Genomic DNA, 19,261 nt, shown 5'->3' with positions numbered 1-19,261 from the left:
GTTTTTTGCGTCCGATGCTTCTGATACCTCATTAGGTGCAGTCCTTCAACAGTATCTAGGAAACAAAACCCAACCATTGCCATTTTATTGACGCAAGCTCAGTTCGACTGAAAAAGGGCGCAGTACATATGGCAGAAAGCTCTTAGCAATATATTCAACTGTTAAACATTTCAAGCATATTTTGGAGGGACGCACCTTCATAATTTTCATTGATCATCGTTCTCTCACGTATGCTTTTAAACAACGTAACGATAAATGTTCTCCCCCCTTCAACATAGACCTTTCGAATATATGTCAGTTTTCGATGGATTTACGATATTGCCTGAGGATAGTAACGTCATTGCTGATGCTTTTTCAAGAATTTGTCAAATACACGCTACTTGTGCAATCGAACTACTTTATGCTGAATTGGCACGGGAACAAGCACATGATGATGAATTGCATACTTTGCTTCAAAGTGAAATCGGGCTTCGGCTAAAACGCCTTGATATATCCGGTGTTAAAATCTACTGCGATGATCACTGACGATATACGCCTGTATGTTCCTGTTTCAATGCGACGTCTAGCTTTCGCTCTGTGCATAATCTGTCCCATTCTGGGATAAAAGCTACTCTAGGTATAGTATGCAAACGATTTATTTGGAAATCGATCGCGATAAACTGGAAAAATTGAGAGCTTTTAAAATTTTAGTTGTTATTTGTTTTCGAATATTAACTTCAACAATATGGAACCTTTTCAAAAATAACCAAAATTTACCCATATCTTGTGCCACAAAATTTCTTTTCAGCATTTTAATTTTTAAAAAATTCTGCGAAAACATGTAACACCTCAGTGCTGAGAGATAAACAATGTTTTAAGACACTTGAACAAGCGGTGTTAAAAAAAATCTGACTTTTCTTTTTTTTTTTGCGAAAAGGGCATTTTAATGCAAAACATTAGCATATATAATGCCTTTCAGCTGTTTATATTTATATATTGTAGAAATACTTCTAAGAACAAAAACTCGAACACAGAACAATTTTAAATTTCGAATTCAATTTGAAACTGTGTTTTTGTCAAATTTTCGCACAAATACCACTTTAAGAGCAAAATAATAGGTGCAATATGAAGAGGAAAAAACAGCCCAAGTGATTATTTTCCTAAATACTAGAGGCCAAAGAGATGGCTCATCGCTTTTACTTATAGCTTTACTATAGCTCAGTGTGTTCTAAATACGGGAAAATACGGGACATCACCAATTATTGCCAAAAATGAAGCCAAATCCGAACAAAGTTGCCAAATATTGTTTAAATTACGGAAAAATCACAATGGCGGGAAATGAAGCATTACTACAAATTGCAGTGGATCAAACGAAAAAAAAACTTTCACCAAGGCAAATGTGGGAGATTAATATTCTCATATATAGTTGTAATTATCATAAAATAATTTATGAGTTGAAAAATAATGTCAATCTTTGACTTCAATAAAGAATAAAAATTCAAGTAGGCTTAGTGTAAAATACGGGAAAAACCGGGACACTTTTGCCAAAAAATCGGGACGGCCAAAAAAACAGGAAATACCGGGACTGTCCCGGGAACTACGGGACGTATGGTCACCTTACCTATATATCGATGAAGAAATATATGTTTCAAAGTGCAGAAAAGAAAAATTTCCCTAGAAAATATTAAAAATAATTCCGTTAACCTTGAAAAAAGGACAAAAAAGTGAATTTTTCGAAATGTAGGAGGACGCTCGAAATGACGTCAGAAAGGTAACTTTATGTCCCGTCGATTACAGCAGAATGTATGGTCATGGCTGTATGCCACTCATACCCTGAGTTCTTCTTTCTCTTTGGCTCGTGGTTATTTGAACTGAACTCGCCACATTCCACGTGTAGTGGTTTTTTTCCGCGATTATATTGTATTTCGAGTGAAGGAGGAGATGTCATCGTGGAAGAAAGCGGCGAAGAGCGGTCAGCGAGAACATCGCGAGCGACATCAGGTACCCGCCACTCAAAATGATATCAAATACAAACTAATGTGTGAATAGACAAAATACAGCTGCTACAGTACAATCCTTTTATTTATTTTTTTTGGCGGTGGAGCGAGCTACAGCAGTGTTTCCTCCCCTAAGTGAGCAATATCGTCCCCTGGTGGGTGATGGATTTTTCCAAGTGGGAGGTGCGATAGAAGCTACGGCTATAACAGGATACTATGAGTACGCTTGCGTTGGGAATAAAAATTTTGGGAAACTGTGAGCTACAGTATAATCCCTTTAGGCGATGATTTTTTTTTCTTTGGTGTTGAGTGCCGGAAAGCATGATGAGAAGTTGCCAACTGCGAATGTCCTAAAACAAACAAACCTTCACAACTGAAATACTCAATATTAATTACTCTGAAATCGTAGGCACTATTCGTGTTGTTTTTGAAATTTTTTAATGAAGTTAACAGGGATAAAAACATTATGTTCACATGTGCCCCCCCCCCTACCCTATGGGCATTTGTTCACAGTTACAAAAAAAACCTGTGTGAGGTCAGACATAAATGGCATAGGACACTCACAGTAGAAGTGAAAATGAAGTTAAACTACCCTTATATGGGTGCCAAGACCTCGAACCTAAGGCATAATTACCTGTGCCTCCGTGGCACAGCAATGATCCAAGAAATTGGAAAAAAATCCTTGTATCATGCACACATGTTATAAATCAGAATACTCCACACAAAATTCAATGAACGATACATGAATAATACCAAATTGCAAAAAAAAATCATGAAAATCTGAAGTTAAAATTCATCGAAAAAGTAAGTTCCGCAGCGTTTGAAGTCGATAAACCTCAGCCCAACAGGAGCAATTTAACACCATGGGGGGGAATTGGCGCTGAAATGCAACTGGGAACAGCTTTGATATACAGTCCACCTTGGCGATTTTCGGTGCCAAGCAAGTCCTACAGCTGAACAAAAAGTCGCAAAGAAGGCACAGACACTACGGGGCACCAAAACAAAAATTGCCAGCATAAAAAACAACGAAAGCCAACAAGCATATAATAATTACTGAGTATAATAATCAAAACATAAGGCATCCAGATGCATTTAAATAAACCACCCTTGTTGTTGTTTAAAAATAAAACTCTGGATAAAAATAAACCGATTAGGGGCCATAAATAAAACCCGAATAATCATCATCATTCTTTGGTGTCCCATAAGGGAAAAGACTAGGCAAATTTTGCCCATTACTCTAACACCATGTGGTTTAACATGAGTTGTGGGTCATGTAGATAAGAGGAAAACACCATTCTGTAGAAATTCCCAGAGTTTTGCAACTGCTCTGGGGACGAAAGTCGTAGTAACTGTTACCATTATATTGAATCCCTGTATGTGGGAGATTATGGAAAACCGCAACCGAAAAAAAGGCCATATCAAAAATATTTGAGGCTGCTCCTGTCTGCGATATTCTTTTTAAGAAAAGGAGCAGAGGAGGTCTGCAAAAGGTATGGCCTCCGAAAGGCATGAGGTTATTAAAAAAAACGCATGAGAGTTCAAGTTAGAGCAGAGAATTGATACCATGAATTCAGGTGTTTAGTGTAATTAAGAATATTTACCAGGTTGTAGATGCTGGCAGCATTCGCAACTTCACTTTGTGTCACCTGATGATCACCGAAATTGTTCCTTCTCGGGATAGAGAAGGTGGGACATCGTCCCACATAGCAGAGTAAAACCCGGACACTAGTTTAAATAAAGGAAAATATTAAAGCTACAACCTGAGAGACGATAGAAAAACTGGATGATATCCAATAATTTCCGATCTACATTTTGAAGATCAAGCTGTATATAGGGAAGGATTTATCAGTGTAAACATTTGAAATTTGAAATTACGATCTATGTAAGAAGTTTGTTTGAAGGATTATATAGTTTTTCTTTTGTAGCCTGAAGTTCGCAGACATTTGGGTTTGTTGGAGAAGAAAAAGGATTATAAGCAAAGAGCCAGGTCAGTAATGTGTTTATCTACTTTTATAGTTTCATTTGTGCACCGAATATGTGTTTGATTTCCTTGGTTGAAGGAAAACTCACTCGCTATGAAAAGCTTACTGTTCACTAAAATGAAAAATATCTCTGATGTACACCGTAATTATATCTCAGAGTCCTCTTTTTCGGGTTAATTTTTTTCATAACTAAAATCTCTTGAAAAGATAAATCAGGAACTTGGATGTTGTTTACCTTTTCGATCCTCTGTTTCACGCTTGGCGAGTTTATTATTTTAAAGTGTATTTAGAAATATTTCTGTGATTGTGAATACTGTATAAATCAGTAACTTGCTTTGTTTGAAAGGATGCTTAATAATCTTGAATATTAAAGACTATTGTGTGGAATACGAGAACTCAATAAACGCCCTATTTTCTTTCCAGGTCATTTGAAGTAAAGAAAAATCGGCTGAAGAAACTCCAGAAGAAAATTTTGAATAAAAATCCAAATGAATTCCATTTCCATATGATAAATTCTGAAATGAAGGTAAAGAACGTTTCTGTGAATTTGTTCAAGCTTTCATTGAAGAGTTACACCTAAAATTTGTCATGTCAATGGAACGATATCTTGTTTTTTTTTTGCATGATATCAGTGAGTGGTTGTTAGGAAGGGTTGTTATAAATAAACTGATGGTACTCAGATGTATGTAGTGCCCATTGTGATGGAGGTATTGTGATGAAACTTGGTCTATAGGATATTTGGACCATGGGGGAAAATAAAGATTCAATAAAAAAAGAAAAATTAAATTTTTGACCACCAGGTGAAAAAATGGCATGTTTTTATCGCAGTTATCTTGTCCTATGGTCCAAATCAAATATTTACCAAGCTACATATTACATTTACCAAGTTACAATTAGCCTACATATTTCCAATAAAATACATCCACCATAATAGGCGTTGCATAGGTCTGTGTTGTGTTCAGTTTATTTATAACCACTCTGTACCATGAAACCTTGCTACAATGATACTTAGTATATTACGATAAATCCCTCTATACTCTGTTCGTTCTAACTTGGGTCCTGATGTAAATAAAAGCATGTGTGCGATGCCCAAAATGATTGGTTGAAGAACATTTCACCTTTTCTTACTGTGCAACACCCACACAAATATAGTCCTTTGTCGTTTTTTCCTGATACCATAAAATACCTCATAATTTTTATTTTTTTTAAATATGTATTCCATATTATTTCAAAGTTATCTGGAAGACGGGAAAAAATATTTTTTAAAGATCGGTCAAAGCGTTTTTGCTGTTATGTCTTCAGGGTGGGTGTTGACAGGATACGCCTTTCTCACTCAAACGCTACCGTCCCCTTTTTAAACTGAAGTTTCATTTTTTTTATTATTCTTATTCCTATTTGCAAACAGATTTGGTATTATACACTTGTTTCTTCAAGAGTTCTTGCAAGAAAAAGAGCTTTCTTCTTTATCGTTTGATGGCATAAATGAAATATGCGTGTCTATCTTGTTTGGCAGAGCCATTTGAAAATTCATTTCTTTGCAGCTGCTCTGGGCCCCTATAAACAACGTTTCTGTCAACAAGATTTTTTTCTCATCCACACGCTTTGACGTACACTGGATACGGGTGGGGGGGGGGGTCACTTATCGTTCGTGATGAATATACGCATTTCAAAAGAATTCTCACTTCTGCTTGAGCAGCTTGTTGGGAGGAAGTAATATTGGTTTCATCGAAGGCGGCGAGCCAAAGAAGTTTGAGGATTATCACGTAGACACGAAGGTAAAGTTTTGAAAATCTGGTTTGAAAGAGTAATGCTCATTTTTGATTCAGTTAGCCTCATTATGACAGACACTATAGATCCCGTGAGAAGGCCTGGCCTGGGAGACCATTAAAGATCCCAGTCCAGGGGCTCCTGCTGCTGGATGTTGGGGTCATGGCTCGCAACCTACACACGGATAAAAAACCGAAATTGTCTTGCCAAAAAACAGGATATCAACAACAGGTTGAAGTAAAGAAACGAAATAATGTGGATGACTCTCTCATCAAATTGGAACTTCTACAGCCCGTGGATTATTATGAAATATTTAGTTACACAGACCCGCAAGAAAAATAAAAAGCGGCAACACAACGGTATGTTGCTCATAATTTGTTTCACGTTATAATTGGTATCATATCCGTCCCAGGAAAATCATACGGCGTAAATTAGCGCAGAAATAAAATTGTAAAATTCTGAAGGAAAAAAAGTAATAAGAAAAAATGAGGATTTTTTCTCACTATCTGCCGTAAAATAATAAACAACTCGCACAAACTTTTGTAACGACCATGGCCCCACATCCTGCCGCAAGATCCCTCAGGCTGTGATCTTTGGCGGGCTCTCAGACCAACCTTTCAACAGCCCTTCTATATAGTAAACTTTTAGCGTAAAAAATTAAAAAAATGACAAGAATTGTCGCAGGCAATGTCCGGGCTGGAACCCTGTCATCCCAACTCTTGAGTGCCATGATAACGACACAATACCTTATCGAATTTTTTTTGGGAGATATATACCTCTTTCTATTTTAATTAGTGTTATCAACAGTTTTTATTTCAACAAAATTTGGAGAACAGTGAAAAAAAAATTTCCAGGAAAATTCTTCATAACGAATTTACAATCTCGCGTTTGAGGAAAAAAAACACGTGTTTGGAACACATAATGAAGGGCGGGTAAAATTACAACCAATAAAGATAAAGGATGCAGAGTGATATCAAAAATTGGTACAGCGGTTTATTTACATCAGGACCCAAGTTAGAGCGAACAGAATATACAATGATTTTTTTTCAAATTTATAATTAGTTAATATTCAGTCAGGGGTTTTGTTTCTGTAAATAGGTTTATTGCACCATTTTTGCATTTTACATAGAAAGTAGAAACTTCATTAACAGTTTTTGATAGGATTACCAGATTCAAAAACTGAGATAGGAGGACGCCTGCGAATGCACCATTTTTAACCGCTTTTCCTCATTTTCACAACAGATGTTGCTGCTAGGAATCGGCATTGAGTGTTATTGCATCTTGTTTTCTTTGTTTCTGAATTGAAGAGGCAACACCCCCACCAAATCCCTCTTCCTTCAGTACACAGCATTAGTTGTAAATGGCGAAACAATGGTATTCTCGAAGTGGATATTGTGGTTTTCATCTTTCAGAGTTGTTTTTCAGACTGTTTCTTTTTTTTCATATTATCCTACAATTTCCTTACAACAGTGTTTCTTGACCACTGGGCTGTGAATTATTCGCAATCTAATTCTTCCCCATTAGTCATGTGTATGACCAGGCCATACAAAAAAATCAACTGAGCTGTGGGCTGCAAAAGGTTGAGAATCACTGTCCTAGAACAAGCTGGGCCATGGTTAGAATAGCACCTGCTGCATTGCTTGCAGTGCATCTTGGGTTCTGGGAATTTTGATAGCAATCAGTTAAAGTGTGTAAACATGTGTGAAAAAAACCCCATGCATACAAACAATTCATATGAATGATTATGCTTCCAAGTGGGGGGGGGGGGGGGGATTTACTCGGAAAAAAAAAAATCATGAAAATCTGAAAAGGAGGACGAAAAGGTGAATTTTCTAAAACATAGGAGGACGGTTGAAATGACATCGAAAAAGAGGATATCTGGTAACCCTAGTTTTGGTGGCAGATGGTTTAAAATACCAATGTCATTATATTATTATATTGAAAAGGCAAATTTGAGTGAGATATAAGAAAAAATACTATTGTAGTGTTTCCAATATCTCTTCAAAGAATATCAGGATTCATCGTACTAAAAAATGATGATGTATCGTGAGGAGAGAGTAAATTCCAAACAATATTTTTCCACATATTGTTTGGACAGATTCAATTTCACATGAAGGTTTCTCTGTGTATCGAAATATTATCTGTAGAATTTCGCTGGAACAAAAAGCCACAGCATTTAAAAGCAGTCACAGCATCATATGATAACGTTAAACTAGTTACGTTTTTTAAATAAAGTAGAACTTGTTTAATTTGAATTTTGGATAATTCAAACATTTACGAACTCCCCTTGAGTCTTTTGTCTAATTTAATGTTAACATTTCTCTTGTTTAATTCAAAATTTTTTCAAATGTTTTGGATGCTTCAAAGTTCGAGGGGAAAAGAAATCATGATCTTTGTATGAGCAAATTTGGTTTGGAAAAAATTCTACAAGAAGTCGTCAGTCTTTGATTGGGTTGTTTTTACAACAAATTTTCAAAAAGTTTTGAATATTGTGTTTTTCTGTGCTCTTTCTTTGATAATTTATTACCCATTTTAACATTGTTCAGCTGGAGTGCACAGAGAATGCATGCCACTTGATGTACCGAACATGTGTACCATTTAAAATCTGAATCTTTTTATAGTCATTAAGAGTATGGAAACTATTGGAAAGTACAAATTGTATTAATGAAAATATTATTTTCCTGATAGCATAAGAATGATAAGCGAAATTTGGGAAACAGTTTCATAATGAATGATCATGGAGTGTTTCCATAAATCAGGCTTTCAGCGTAGCCGGTCAATTTGTCGCAATCAACTTGTCGCGCTCAACTCGTCGCGCATCAATTTGTCGCAGTGCCAATTCGTCGCGGTACAAATTCGTCGCAGAGCCAATTCGTCGCGATACAAATTCGTCGCGGTACAAATTCGTCGCGATACAAATTCGTCGCGGTACAAATTCGTCGCAGAGCCAATTCGTCGCGGTACAAATTCGTCGCAGAGCCAATTCGTCGCGGTACAAATTCGTCGCAGTGACAATTTGTCGTGTAACCAATTCGTCGGGACGTCAATTTATCGCAGAGTCAACTCGTCACGCGATCTGTATGTAGGTTTTTTTGTCTCATACGTGAAAAAATAAACATGAAGAAAAGTTTTTTTCCATCAAGAAATGCACACAGTTTACTAAATTTTTTTTTTTGTCATTTCGAAAAAAATCATCGAAATTACATCGAAATTAAAATTACAATTGATATTAATGTTTTATTATTTAATTATTGTAAATGTTAAAAAAATCATTTTTTCTATGATAAAATTTTAAAATTCTGTAAAAAAATGTCGGTGTTTATGATATTCCCCAAATTACAGTACAGCGGAGGCTGTCTTTAAGTGTAAACTTGTATCTGTCCCATGTGGAATCGAGACTCCCACCAACATTAACCACTACAGTATCTCCACAAGAACCTGAAATAATTAATAATTTAATTTAATTAATATTTCATTTTCACCGGATAAGCCACACTTGTCGCTTTCTCTCGAGATTTGCATTACTCGTAGCGAGGGGAGTTGGGGCGCACACCGAGATGATAAATTGCGATCACATACATTTTCAAAATTTAATTTGCACCGGATAAGTTGCTCAAGTTAAAAACTCAAAAAATCCAACCAATAAAGTTCATAGGTTACATTCGAGCAAATGCAACCGATAATCTTATTGGTTGAATTTTTCAAGTTTTATAAAAGGACTTTTAGAACACTTTCATAGTGTAATGCTAGCCTTAGATATATTGTCGGTAAAAAATTCCTCAAAGATGTATTCCCTACATGGCAGATACATATTCAATAGTGAATTAGGGCCATTCAAGTATTACGTGAGCAGATTTTCAGCCATTTTTGACCCCCTCCCCCTTGTCAGCAAAAATCAGCAAAACACTGACCCCCATCCCCTCCCCCGTCAGCAAAATTTCACCAGAAGCTTAGAATATTTCATATCTTCAAAAAGGGGTGGTTGATGACGTAAGCGACCTTCAACCCCCCCCCCCCCCCCGCCATCAAAAGTCAACAAATCCGAAACTCCCTCCCCGATCCTGACGTAATACTTGAATGACCCCTTAGGCAAATTGTGCTTTGGGATGGGCATTGATCCTAATTTATCATCTTGGTGTGTTCCCGCAACACCCCTCGCTGCGAGAAATGGAGATCCCGCCAGAAAGCGGGAGTGCGGCTTATACGGTGAAAATTTAATTTTGAAAATTTATTTTATCGTAATTTATCATCTTGGTGTGTTCGCCCAACGCCACTCGCTGTGAGAAATGGAGATCCCGCCAGAAAGCGGGAGTGCGGCTTATACGGTGAAAATTTAATTTTGAAAATTTATTTTATCGTAATTTATCATCTTGGTGTGTTCGCCCAACGCCACTCGCTGCGAGAAATGGAGATCCCGCCAGAAAGCGGGAGTGCGGCTTATACGGTGAAAATTTAATTTTGAAAATTTATTTTATCGTAATTTATCATCTTGGTGTGTTCGCCCAACGCCACTCGCTGTGAGAAATGGAGATCCCGCCAGAAAGCGGGAGTGCGGCTTATACGGTGAAAATTTAATTTTGAAAATTTATTTTATCGTAATTTATCATCTTGGTGTGTTCGCCCAACGCCACTCGCTGCGAGAAATGGAGATCCCGCCAGAAAGCGGGAGTGCGGCTTATACGGTGAAAATTTAATTTTGAAAATTTATTTTATCGTAATTTATCATCTTGGTGTGTTCGCCCAACGCCACTCGCTGTGAGAAATGGAGTTCCCGCCAGAAAGCGGGAGTGCGGCTTATACGGTGAAAATTTAATTTTGAAAATTTATTTTATCGTAATTTATCATCTTGGTGTGTTCGCCCAACGCCCCTCGCTGCGAGAAATGGAGATCCCGCCAGAAAGCGGGAGTGCGGCTTATACGGTGAAAATTTAATTTTGAAAATTTATTTGATCGGCGTACTGACTCTGCGACAAATTTGTACCGCGACGAACTGATTCTGCGACAAATTTGTACCGCGACGAACTGACTCTGCGACAAATTTGTACCGCGACGAAATGAGTCTGCGACAAATTTTCACCGCGACGAACTGACTCTGCGACAAATTTGTACCGCGACGAACTGACTCTGCGACAAATTTGTACCGCGACGAGTTTGTAGCACGACGAATTGACGCTGCGACAAATTGATTGCGACGAATTGTCGTGCGACAAGTTGATCGCGACGAATTGACCTAGACCCGGCTTTCAGCATGCTCAAGAAATTCTGATGATGCTGATTCCGGAATAATAGCTAAGATCAATTATTATAAGTTGTTAAAATTTAGGAAACTTTCGCAACTGATGATAAAATTATTATAACCAGTGATTAATTATAATCCTATGTGAATGCTGATGGTTAAGCTGCAATTCATAGTCAGTTTACGGATCTAGGATAGATTAATCGGATAATTCAAACTTTTTCCATTGATGTTGGACTTTGAATTAACCAGGTTTGACTGTATTTGTATATGATGAGATTGTTATTCTTACTTAATGCGCCACATTATTGTTATAATTTGTCACTTTTATTGTATGTAGACCTATGTGCTTCAATTAAGAGTATTTTTATGGCTTTTGTGTGTGTGTGTGTAGGATGGGCTTCATTATGAGAAAGAAAAACCGGCAGATGAAAATACAGAAGCACAAATGAAACTCATGAACACCCAAGATATCAGATACGTTATGTTCAAGAGGAGTACAGAGCTCAAGGTGATTCTCTTTAAATTCCATAATTGAATCATTTTATTGAATTTCAATTCACATGTTCAAAAGAATGCTGATAATTAAGTGCTCTTATGAATATATATATAATCATCTCGCTTTACGTTGCACTTTATTGCCATTGAGCAATTCAATACTGTTTTGATTCCAGAGAGACAGGTGTGTTGGAATCATATCTTTTGTGAAATTTAACTGTTAAAGTGCTAATAGCAACTTGTTAAAGTGTCAAACATAGTAAATCATATAATATTTTTGAATTATAATTATCTTATCTCATACACATCCTATGCATGCAAATATGTATAGTATTGGTGGATTACAATAGACTTACAAATTTATCTTTAATAACGACTAAGTTATTAAAAACAGCAGAAAATATGGAGGGGGGGATTTTCAGTTAGAGGAAACTAATGCTTGAAACCCTTATCATTATGTCAAAAATTGTGATGTTATATCAAAAATAAAACATATTGTCCCCCTCATGTTAGAAGCAGGAATGTGCAATGTGTCCTTGGGGGCAAATGACATTTGAATGTTTACTATCGATGTTCACTCTACATAGGCAAAGCTTCGCAAAATAAAGTATCCAACCAGCTGATTTTTAAAAGGAGGGGGGGGGGGAATTTGTACATTCGTGCCTCTACCATGAGGGGTACGATATGGGGATAGTACAGTCAAACCCTGATTTAACGCCACTATTTATTTTGTAGAATTTTGGCACTGTAACGAGTATGAAGCTATATTGAATCACAGTGTAACGTGTAATTCGTAGAAATTGAAGGGTTGTTTGCTGGAAATTTTACTTTACAATAAGTGGGGTTGACACAACATCAGCACTATAATGGGTTTGACTGTAGTTATATGAAAACATTTAGGACTTATCGTACCGGTCGTTGGAACGAACATCAACTGTACTATGCTATTTTTGAACTAGAAAAATATTTTATCTCTCTTTAAAAACAATTGCCTGATTTTTTTTAAGAGCAAAATTATTTGCAATTTTTTAAAATTTTTGACCGATTGCTCTTCTTTCCTTCCCCTGCTGCAGAAAATTGAAAAATTAAAATCCAATTTACACTTGCTGAATGCTGATGAAAAACCACAGAATAGCCACACCTTCTTCGTTGACTCGAAATCAGAAAGTGGGTAACATTTTGCATTACATACTATTATTATACTCAGTAATTTGTCAATTGTTAATCACGATTAAAAATAAATGAAATCCCATTCCAGTGAAGAAATTTGATGTCGCCACTCATCTCGACACTCATCCTTCCATGCTGGAGAGATCTTACAACAGACCGAGAATCGATACTTTGAAAAAACTACAACTCAAAGGTGCTCTTGATGAGGAATGCGTCCACGTGAGCACTATCTGCACATATTTTAATGTTTATGTTTAGGATGACATGGTATTTTTCCTTTTGCTTCCAACCACAATATAAATATATATTTTAATACAATTTTCTTTAGGATATTCAAAAGCAGGTCTATCAGCAATACAGGCAATTGTCAAAGCGAATCGAAAGGGAACGGGAACTGAATATTGTTGGCCAAAAACTGGATGTCAAGAAGAAACTCATGGTATTCATGCCTCTTAATTACGTTAGCCCCTTAAAAATATCATTTGTGTTCGCTGTGGTTTCTTTTTTCTTTTGTGCATTTAATAGAATAGAATATACATTGGGGTACCTTTGCAGTGCCATAAAAAATTAAGTGGATATCTTATATATAAATGTGAAAGTATGTATGTATGTATGTATGTATGTATGCTCTTTATACAAATCTACAGTTTTAGACCGATCGTCGCCAGATTTTGCATATATACCAAACAGGTCCGGGATTGAACCGTAGGCTACTTTAAAAGTTCGTCAGAGCTGGGCAAATGCCCGAAATGGACAAAAAACTGTCGCGCAACAATGGTTTTGGGGCCTCAACAATCACTTTCGGAACGTTTACTTTGGTTACCGTGGTTTCCAACAATGCGTTTCAGACGGGAACATATGCCTTTACAATGGTTTGTCACACCTTTAATTCTGTTATTATAACAGTTTATTCCTTTATAACGGTTTGTCACTTTTCCAATCCTCCCAGTAATTGAAGAAAACCCGGGAAGAGCGCCGTTTATTTCTGCTTGCCTATATACAGGGTATCCTGTAAGTGCTAATGCGGCCTTTATCTCATCAACAGCCCATCGTAGAGGTATAGTTTCAATTTAAAAAATGCTTAAAAGGTGTTTGAATATTCGCTGCACAAGTTGGACGTATGACGTCGCTAACAACAGAGGACAACAACTACGACGGCAAAATTGGGAATAAAAATGTTTAACGCCAGCTGATGAACTCATTGCTTGCCTCAAATCATCAACACTCTGGCACGAAGTTGAAAAATTATCATTATCCACTAACATGCGAGTTCAACTGCAAAATGACTCAGCACTGCTATCATTTTCACATCAGTTGATCAACCAGTAGACCCAAGCACTGGACCGATTACGTTCCCAAATGGATTTTGCCAGTTATTAAATTCGGTTCTAGAACTTGCAGACAAAGCCTTCCCAAACATTCAACAAAAGCACTGAAACCATGTGTGGTTTTGTGAGAGAGACATTCTGGCACCGAAAAATGACAGTGTGAACAAGATCAACGAAAAAATCCAAAAAATTTTTCCGGGAGACTCCACATCTTACAAATCGGTTGGCACTGACACAGCGCAGACAATTATGTATCCTGCAGAATTTCTGAACTCTTTGGATATTCCGGGTGTGCCACCACACAATTTGACCCTCAAAGTCGGAGCACCTATAATGCTTTCAAGAAATTTGGAGACACCGAAATTCTGCAATGGCACCAGACTCTGCGTGAAGAAATTGCACAATTACATCATCGAAGCAACGATTCTACTAATTGGATGTGCCAAAGGAGAAGACGTCTTCATTCCACGTACCCCAATTATCACCGAAGAAATGCCATTCACTTTCAAGCGATTACAGTTCCCGATTCGTTTAGCTTTTGCCATGACAATCAACAGAGCGCAAGGCCAGTTGTTAGTAGTGGCAGGTATCAACCTACTTGAGCCCTGTTTTTCACACGGACAGCTTTACGTCGCCTGTTCGCGTGTTGGTAATCCTAAAAATTTGTACATCTACACACCAGATGGACAAACAAAAATATTGTGTATCCACAAACGATTGCCCGAAGTTTTTAATTAAAATTATATTATTAATAATCATAAAATTAAAATAATTAAAATTAATTAAAAAATGAAAGTAATTTTTTCTTACTTAATGCAGAAATATTTTGATTAAGAAATAATTAATAAGCTATTCATATATAAATTTTTTACGGGGCGGGCAACGTCGCTGGGTATCAGCTAGTATTAATATAAAATCGAATATAGGATTTTGCATTGTTAACTACTGATCATCCACGCGCCTTTGAATATTTTGGTTTTTGCTTGGCCAAAAGCTGAATTAATACACAATCACATTAAATTCCACTCATACTTTAAAATATAGATGGCAGCACCACAAACAGCAATAACCCTAGAATACTAACTCTGCATCTCAGAAATATATACGTATAGGCAGTTAACATACAGTTTTTAATTTAGTTAGTATTCTAGGGCTAGAATGTGCATAAAGACTGCAACTGCTAGGTACGCTCACATTTCTGGCATAATGCATTTATTCCTGCAAGGCGGTAAAATGGTAGTAAATTACCCAATTGCAATAGACCAAGTTATGCGAAGTTTAGTAGGCAGTGTGTAAGACATCTATTTTCTTTTATAAAATTATTTGATTGATGTGGGAGGGGGAGCGGACCTTTAGGTCAGTGGTTCTCAAAACTTTTGACAACTTTGCCCTGGTCATTATTTATCCAGGGCTTCCAATAACAGTTTAGTAGGTATTGTGCGTTCATGGAAGAACCACTTTGAAGCTCTGAACAAGCACAAACAACGCATCAATATTGCTAGCTCACCTTCATGCTCCCTGAGAAAGGTTGGCTATGCCCCCTATAAGCTGAGACAAACACTTTGAGAATCAAATCTCTTTGGGAACAAATCGGTACATGCCAGAATGCATGTTTTGAGTTGTATATGTGGCCCTTTATATATTTATGTTCTCAGTTGTGCTTGTTTTGTGTTTCTGCTGGTGCAGCCATCCGTGTTCCATATTTTGAAGTGAAAATGGTAAATGAATTTTCACATTATACACTTTCTGAAATGGGAGACCGACTCACATTCACCCCTCAAAGTTAGAAAACCAACTTCAGCCGACCACCACTGTGCCGCCAACAGGGTTTGAACCCGGATCCTCATAATGGGAGTCCAGCTCGATGCCCACTCGACTGTACAGTAGCGTGTGCACCATTGCCACAGTTTGGGATTTGAATATGAGAAAAATTCCTATCTATTTATTTTTCTATAAAATTGAGATATGCTTTTATTATTTGTAATTTCTTTTATTGAAACGTTCTTTGGAAGCTGGCGTGTGTGTGTTTCATTCCCTAAAACTTTAATATAGTGCAGAACCTGTTTTGTTCTAAAAACACTTAATTGAAGAAAAAACATCTTCAAAAAGCAAGGTAATATATGGTCAGACCTGTTATAATGTCACCAGAACCACAACTAGAAAATAAAAAAATTTACTCCGTCACTCTATGCCAGTACCCATGAAAAGGAGTAAACACAGCGGCCTCCTGTAGATGTGGCCCTGAATGCCTCCTCTCTCCCAGGACCAAATAAAAATGACTTCATATGTGGGGTGCTTTAATAACGACTCCAATTTGTTGGCAGGAACTATAAGATTAACGTTATACAGAGATCTTACTATGTTATAAAGCCCTAATTACAAAACTACAAGACAATTGATTATTTTGTACCTTGATAGTAAAGAGAAAGGTTTCGATATATGTGTGTGTGTTTATATACATTGTCGGACCCACTTACAACGAAGTCACGTAAAACAGTGAAACTATTCGTTGTATGCATAATTCAGTGTATTTGTACTGGCTTGAAAAATGTGATTGAGCAAAATTAAACATACATATTTTTCAGTAATCTGAGCATTCTTAAAATGAATAGATTAAAATATATTTTAATAAAGATGAAAATATAATTGAATTCTCACGTACAATTTAATACATCAACAAAAATATGTGCCAATCATTGCTTCTTTTCTCAAATCATTCTTCTTTTTTTTCCTGGATATTTTTTATGGGCTTTGAATATCAGATTTTTGCATTTGATTCATTTTCGCCAAATAAGCGTGCAAAATGTAATGTCTTTTCTTTTAGTAAGAGCACAGACACTGGAAAATTTTTTCTTGTCTTGTTTTTTCGAATCATTCAAAAATAGAATACCAAACTTTGGCTAATCCCAAGTTTTTTTTTTATAAACCCCACTTTCTTTTCTTTTTTGGCTTTCAACCAACTATATAGATCAATGTTTGAAGCAATGAGTAGCGTTTTTTGCATTTAGACATTCCAAAAATTAATTTGCACAAGATGAAATCATCACAAGAAAGAGAATGAAATCACATTAAGAATATATCTTGAGAATGGCAAATGTGCTCTAAAGGTTGTTCTGGGATTACAGTCTTGGGAATAAATAACCTCCATCCTTTCTTCCTAATGAGGTTTTCTGCAAAAAAAAAAAAAAAAAAAGTTTTAACAGAGAAAAGTAGAAAAAAAGAAGCAAAATAGGGTTTTACAGGACCGAAAACAGCCCTAACAGAATGTCTTCCAAGAAAGAAAATATTATCAATTGCAGAAAGATAAGTTTACCGATAAAAATATTTAGATAAGATAAAGAAATTCATGATGATTTCCATATTTAAAAATCAGAAATGCATTATAGACATACTTTGCTGAAATCTGCGTTCGTTATAAGTAGGGCTATGATTTTTATGCTATAAAAACTTTTAAAAAATGCTCTATAAAATGTGCATTTATGCTCTTAAAAACTGTAACTATGCCCTATAAAACAAAATATTCAATTCCTATCTCAAATTACATTAGTTTTAGTAAAATAATATGATGATGAGAAGTGTTGATGCAGTCTAAACTATTTTAAATCATTACTTATTGTGTGAACAAAAATGTTCATTTTATTAACTGGCCTCATCTAGCCAAAATTTCCCTTTTGAGCAAGTTTTTCCTAACAAATTCAGAATTAATGTGCTGCCATCTATAGGTTAAAATACCTAGCCAATTCAGTGTCATTGCTGATTGGTTGAAGAACCTGGATCTCAGAATTTTTATGAATCAGCAACGATGTTCCATTTTTAGTGCATAAAAATCCTAGCCCTAGGAGCTCTCATCAGACAGGAACCGCAAAAAACTAGTCTGAAGGGAGATTGGGATAACAAGGAAAAAATTTACTATCGAAAATCATGAAATATGCCTTGAAATTTGAAAAATATGCTCATAATACTGTAAAAAATAGTGAAATATGCAAAAAAATATGCAGAGGCATAGAAATCCGAGCTCTAGTTACAAGCAATCAAGATAGCAAGGACAAGCAATATGAAATTCATGGGATACAGAAAAACTTTTATATGTAAAAATTTTTAATATCTGTGTTCGTTATAAGAGAGCGAGAGTTTGGCTATATATATATTTATATTTCATAGAATAAAAAACAACCTCCGCTGAGGATAGTCAAAGAAGGGACGAAAACGGCTCCTCCTGTTTATGTATGGAGAAAAGAAAGAAAACGATGAGAGCGGACATTGTAAAAAAAATTGTATTGTCAAATACTGTTTCAGCAAAAGTTTGTTGTAAATAAAATATTTTACGATTTCATTTTTTTTTACTTAATTATAAAATGTATCCTATTTGCTGCGTTCGCGCAAAATGTGATGTGTTAAAATTCTGAATGAATCTAGTAGGGAAGATGAATTGCATATTTTTTTTTGTGTATAAGGTAAATATGTTACATTCACGAGATGGGCTGGAATTCGTCTTCTCTGTGTTCAATTAGGCAGAAGGGATTTGCCATTTTGACTTCAAATGTGCACATGGACAGAAGTGACATCAAAGATGTGTACGGGTGACCTATTGTGTGTTCATAGGCCTATGTATCGACATCAACGTGTCCTCAGACTTTCAAATCGATCGCCGCATGTGGGCGCTTTGCCAGAGATTTTTGTTGTAATTAGCAGTTTTGTTCACCTTCGGCATCGTTTTTTATGGCAGTTGCTCATGTTTTCCCATGTTTATCCCAAATTCTAGTTTCTCTGAGAAATATGGACATTGATGTAATTTTAAGTCCATGTAGTAATACAGTAGACTCTTGGTAACTCGACACCCCAAACAAACATGTCGACTTAAGCGGATGTCGAGTTAACGGGGTTTCACTCTAAATTTTTGTCCTATCGTTTTTGTGTACGTAATTATGTACATTCTAACAATAGTATTAAATAAAATGCTAATTCTCATTAATTTTAATTCGGGGGTTGTTTCAAAATAGAATCAAAACATATAAAAAAATTTACCTCATGAAAAATAATCAAGTACATTTGCTTGTTTTTCTGACCGAAGAGAAAACAAAAAATTTTCTACACTATTCAGTTTATACCGCGATTGTTCGGCTTTTTCCTGACTGCGTAGGAAGTGACGTATTACATCTAGAGGTTTTAGAGCTATTGCATTCACGGCCGTCGATATTCACAATGATAACCAAATGACATATTCAGTGTCTAATCAGGTTTTAGCTTTTTCTTGTACTCCTTTTCCAAGAAATCGTAAAACCGAGTCGGGCCAAAAACATTCTC

The 19,261-nt window shown here is 36.2% G+C and overlaps 1 protein-coding gene across 1 annotated transcript; it reads left to right on the top strand.

Annotated features, from left to right (window-relative positions):
- The first annotated feature begins 1,821 nt into the window (after positions 1-1,821).
- On the top strand, positions 1,822-18,290 carry LOC149076602 (putative U3 small nucleolar RNA-associated protein 11). The gene is made up of 8 exons (XM_089244226.1): positions 1,822-1,980; positions 3,902-3,963; positions 4,382-4,484; positions 11,356-11,472; positions 12,533-12,626; positions 12,718-12,848; positions 12,958-13,068; positions 18,119-18,290. Exons 1-8 carry the CDS (start codon positions 1,921-1,923, stop codon positions 18,206-18,208), a joined length of 768 nt encoding a protein of 255 aa, XP_089100352.1. The 5' UTR covers positions 1,822-1,920; the 3' UTR covers positions 18,209-18,290.
- Positions 18,291-19,261: the final 971 nt, after the last annotated feature.

Source organism: Pholcus phalangioides, unplaced genomic scaffold (assembly GCF_987345545.1).
Source record: "Pholcus phalangioides strain wild (caught in Gottingen) unplaced genomic scaffold, Ppha-v1.0 ptg000015l_1, whole genome shotgun sequence".
Lineage (NCBI taxonomy): Eukaryota > Metazoa > Arthropoda > Arachnida > Araneae > Pholcidae > Pholcus > Pholcus phalangioides.
This window is presented reverse-complemented; position numbering and strand designations above follow the sequence as displayed.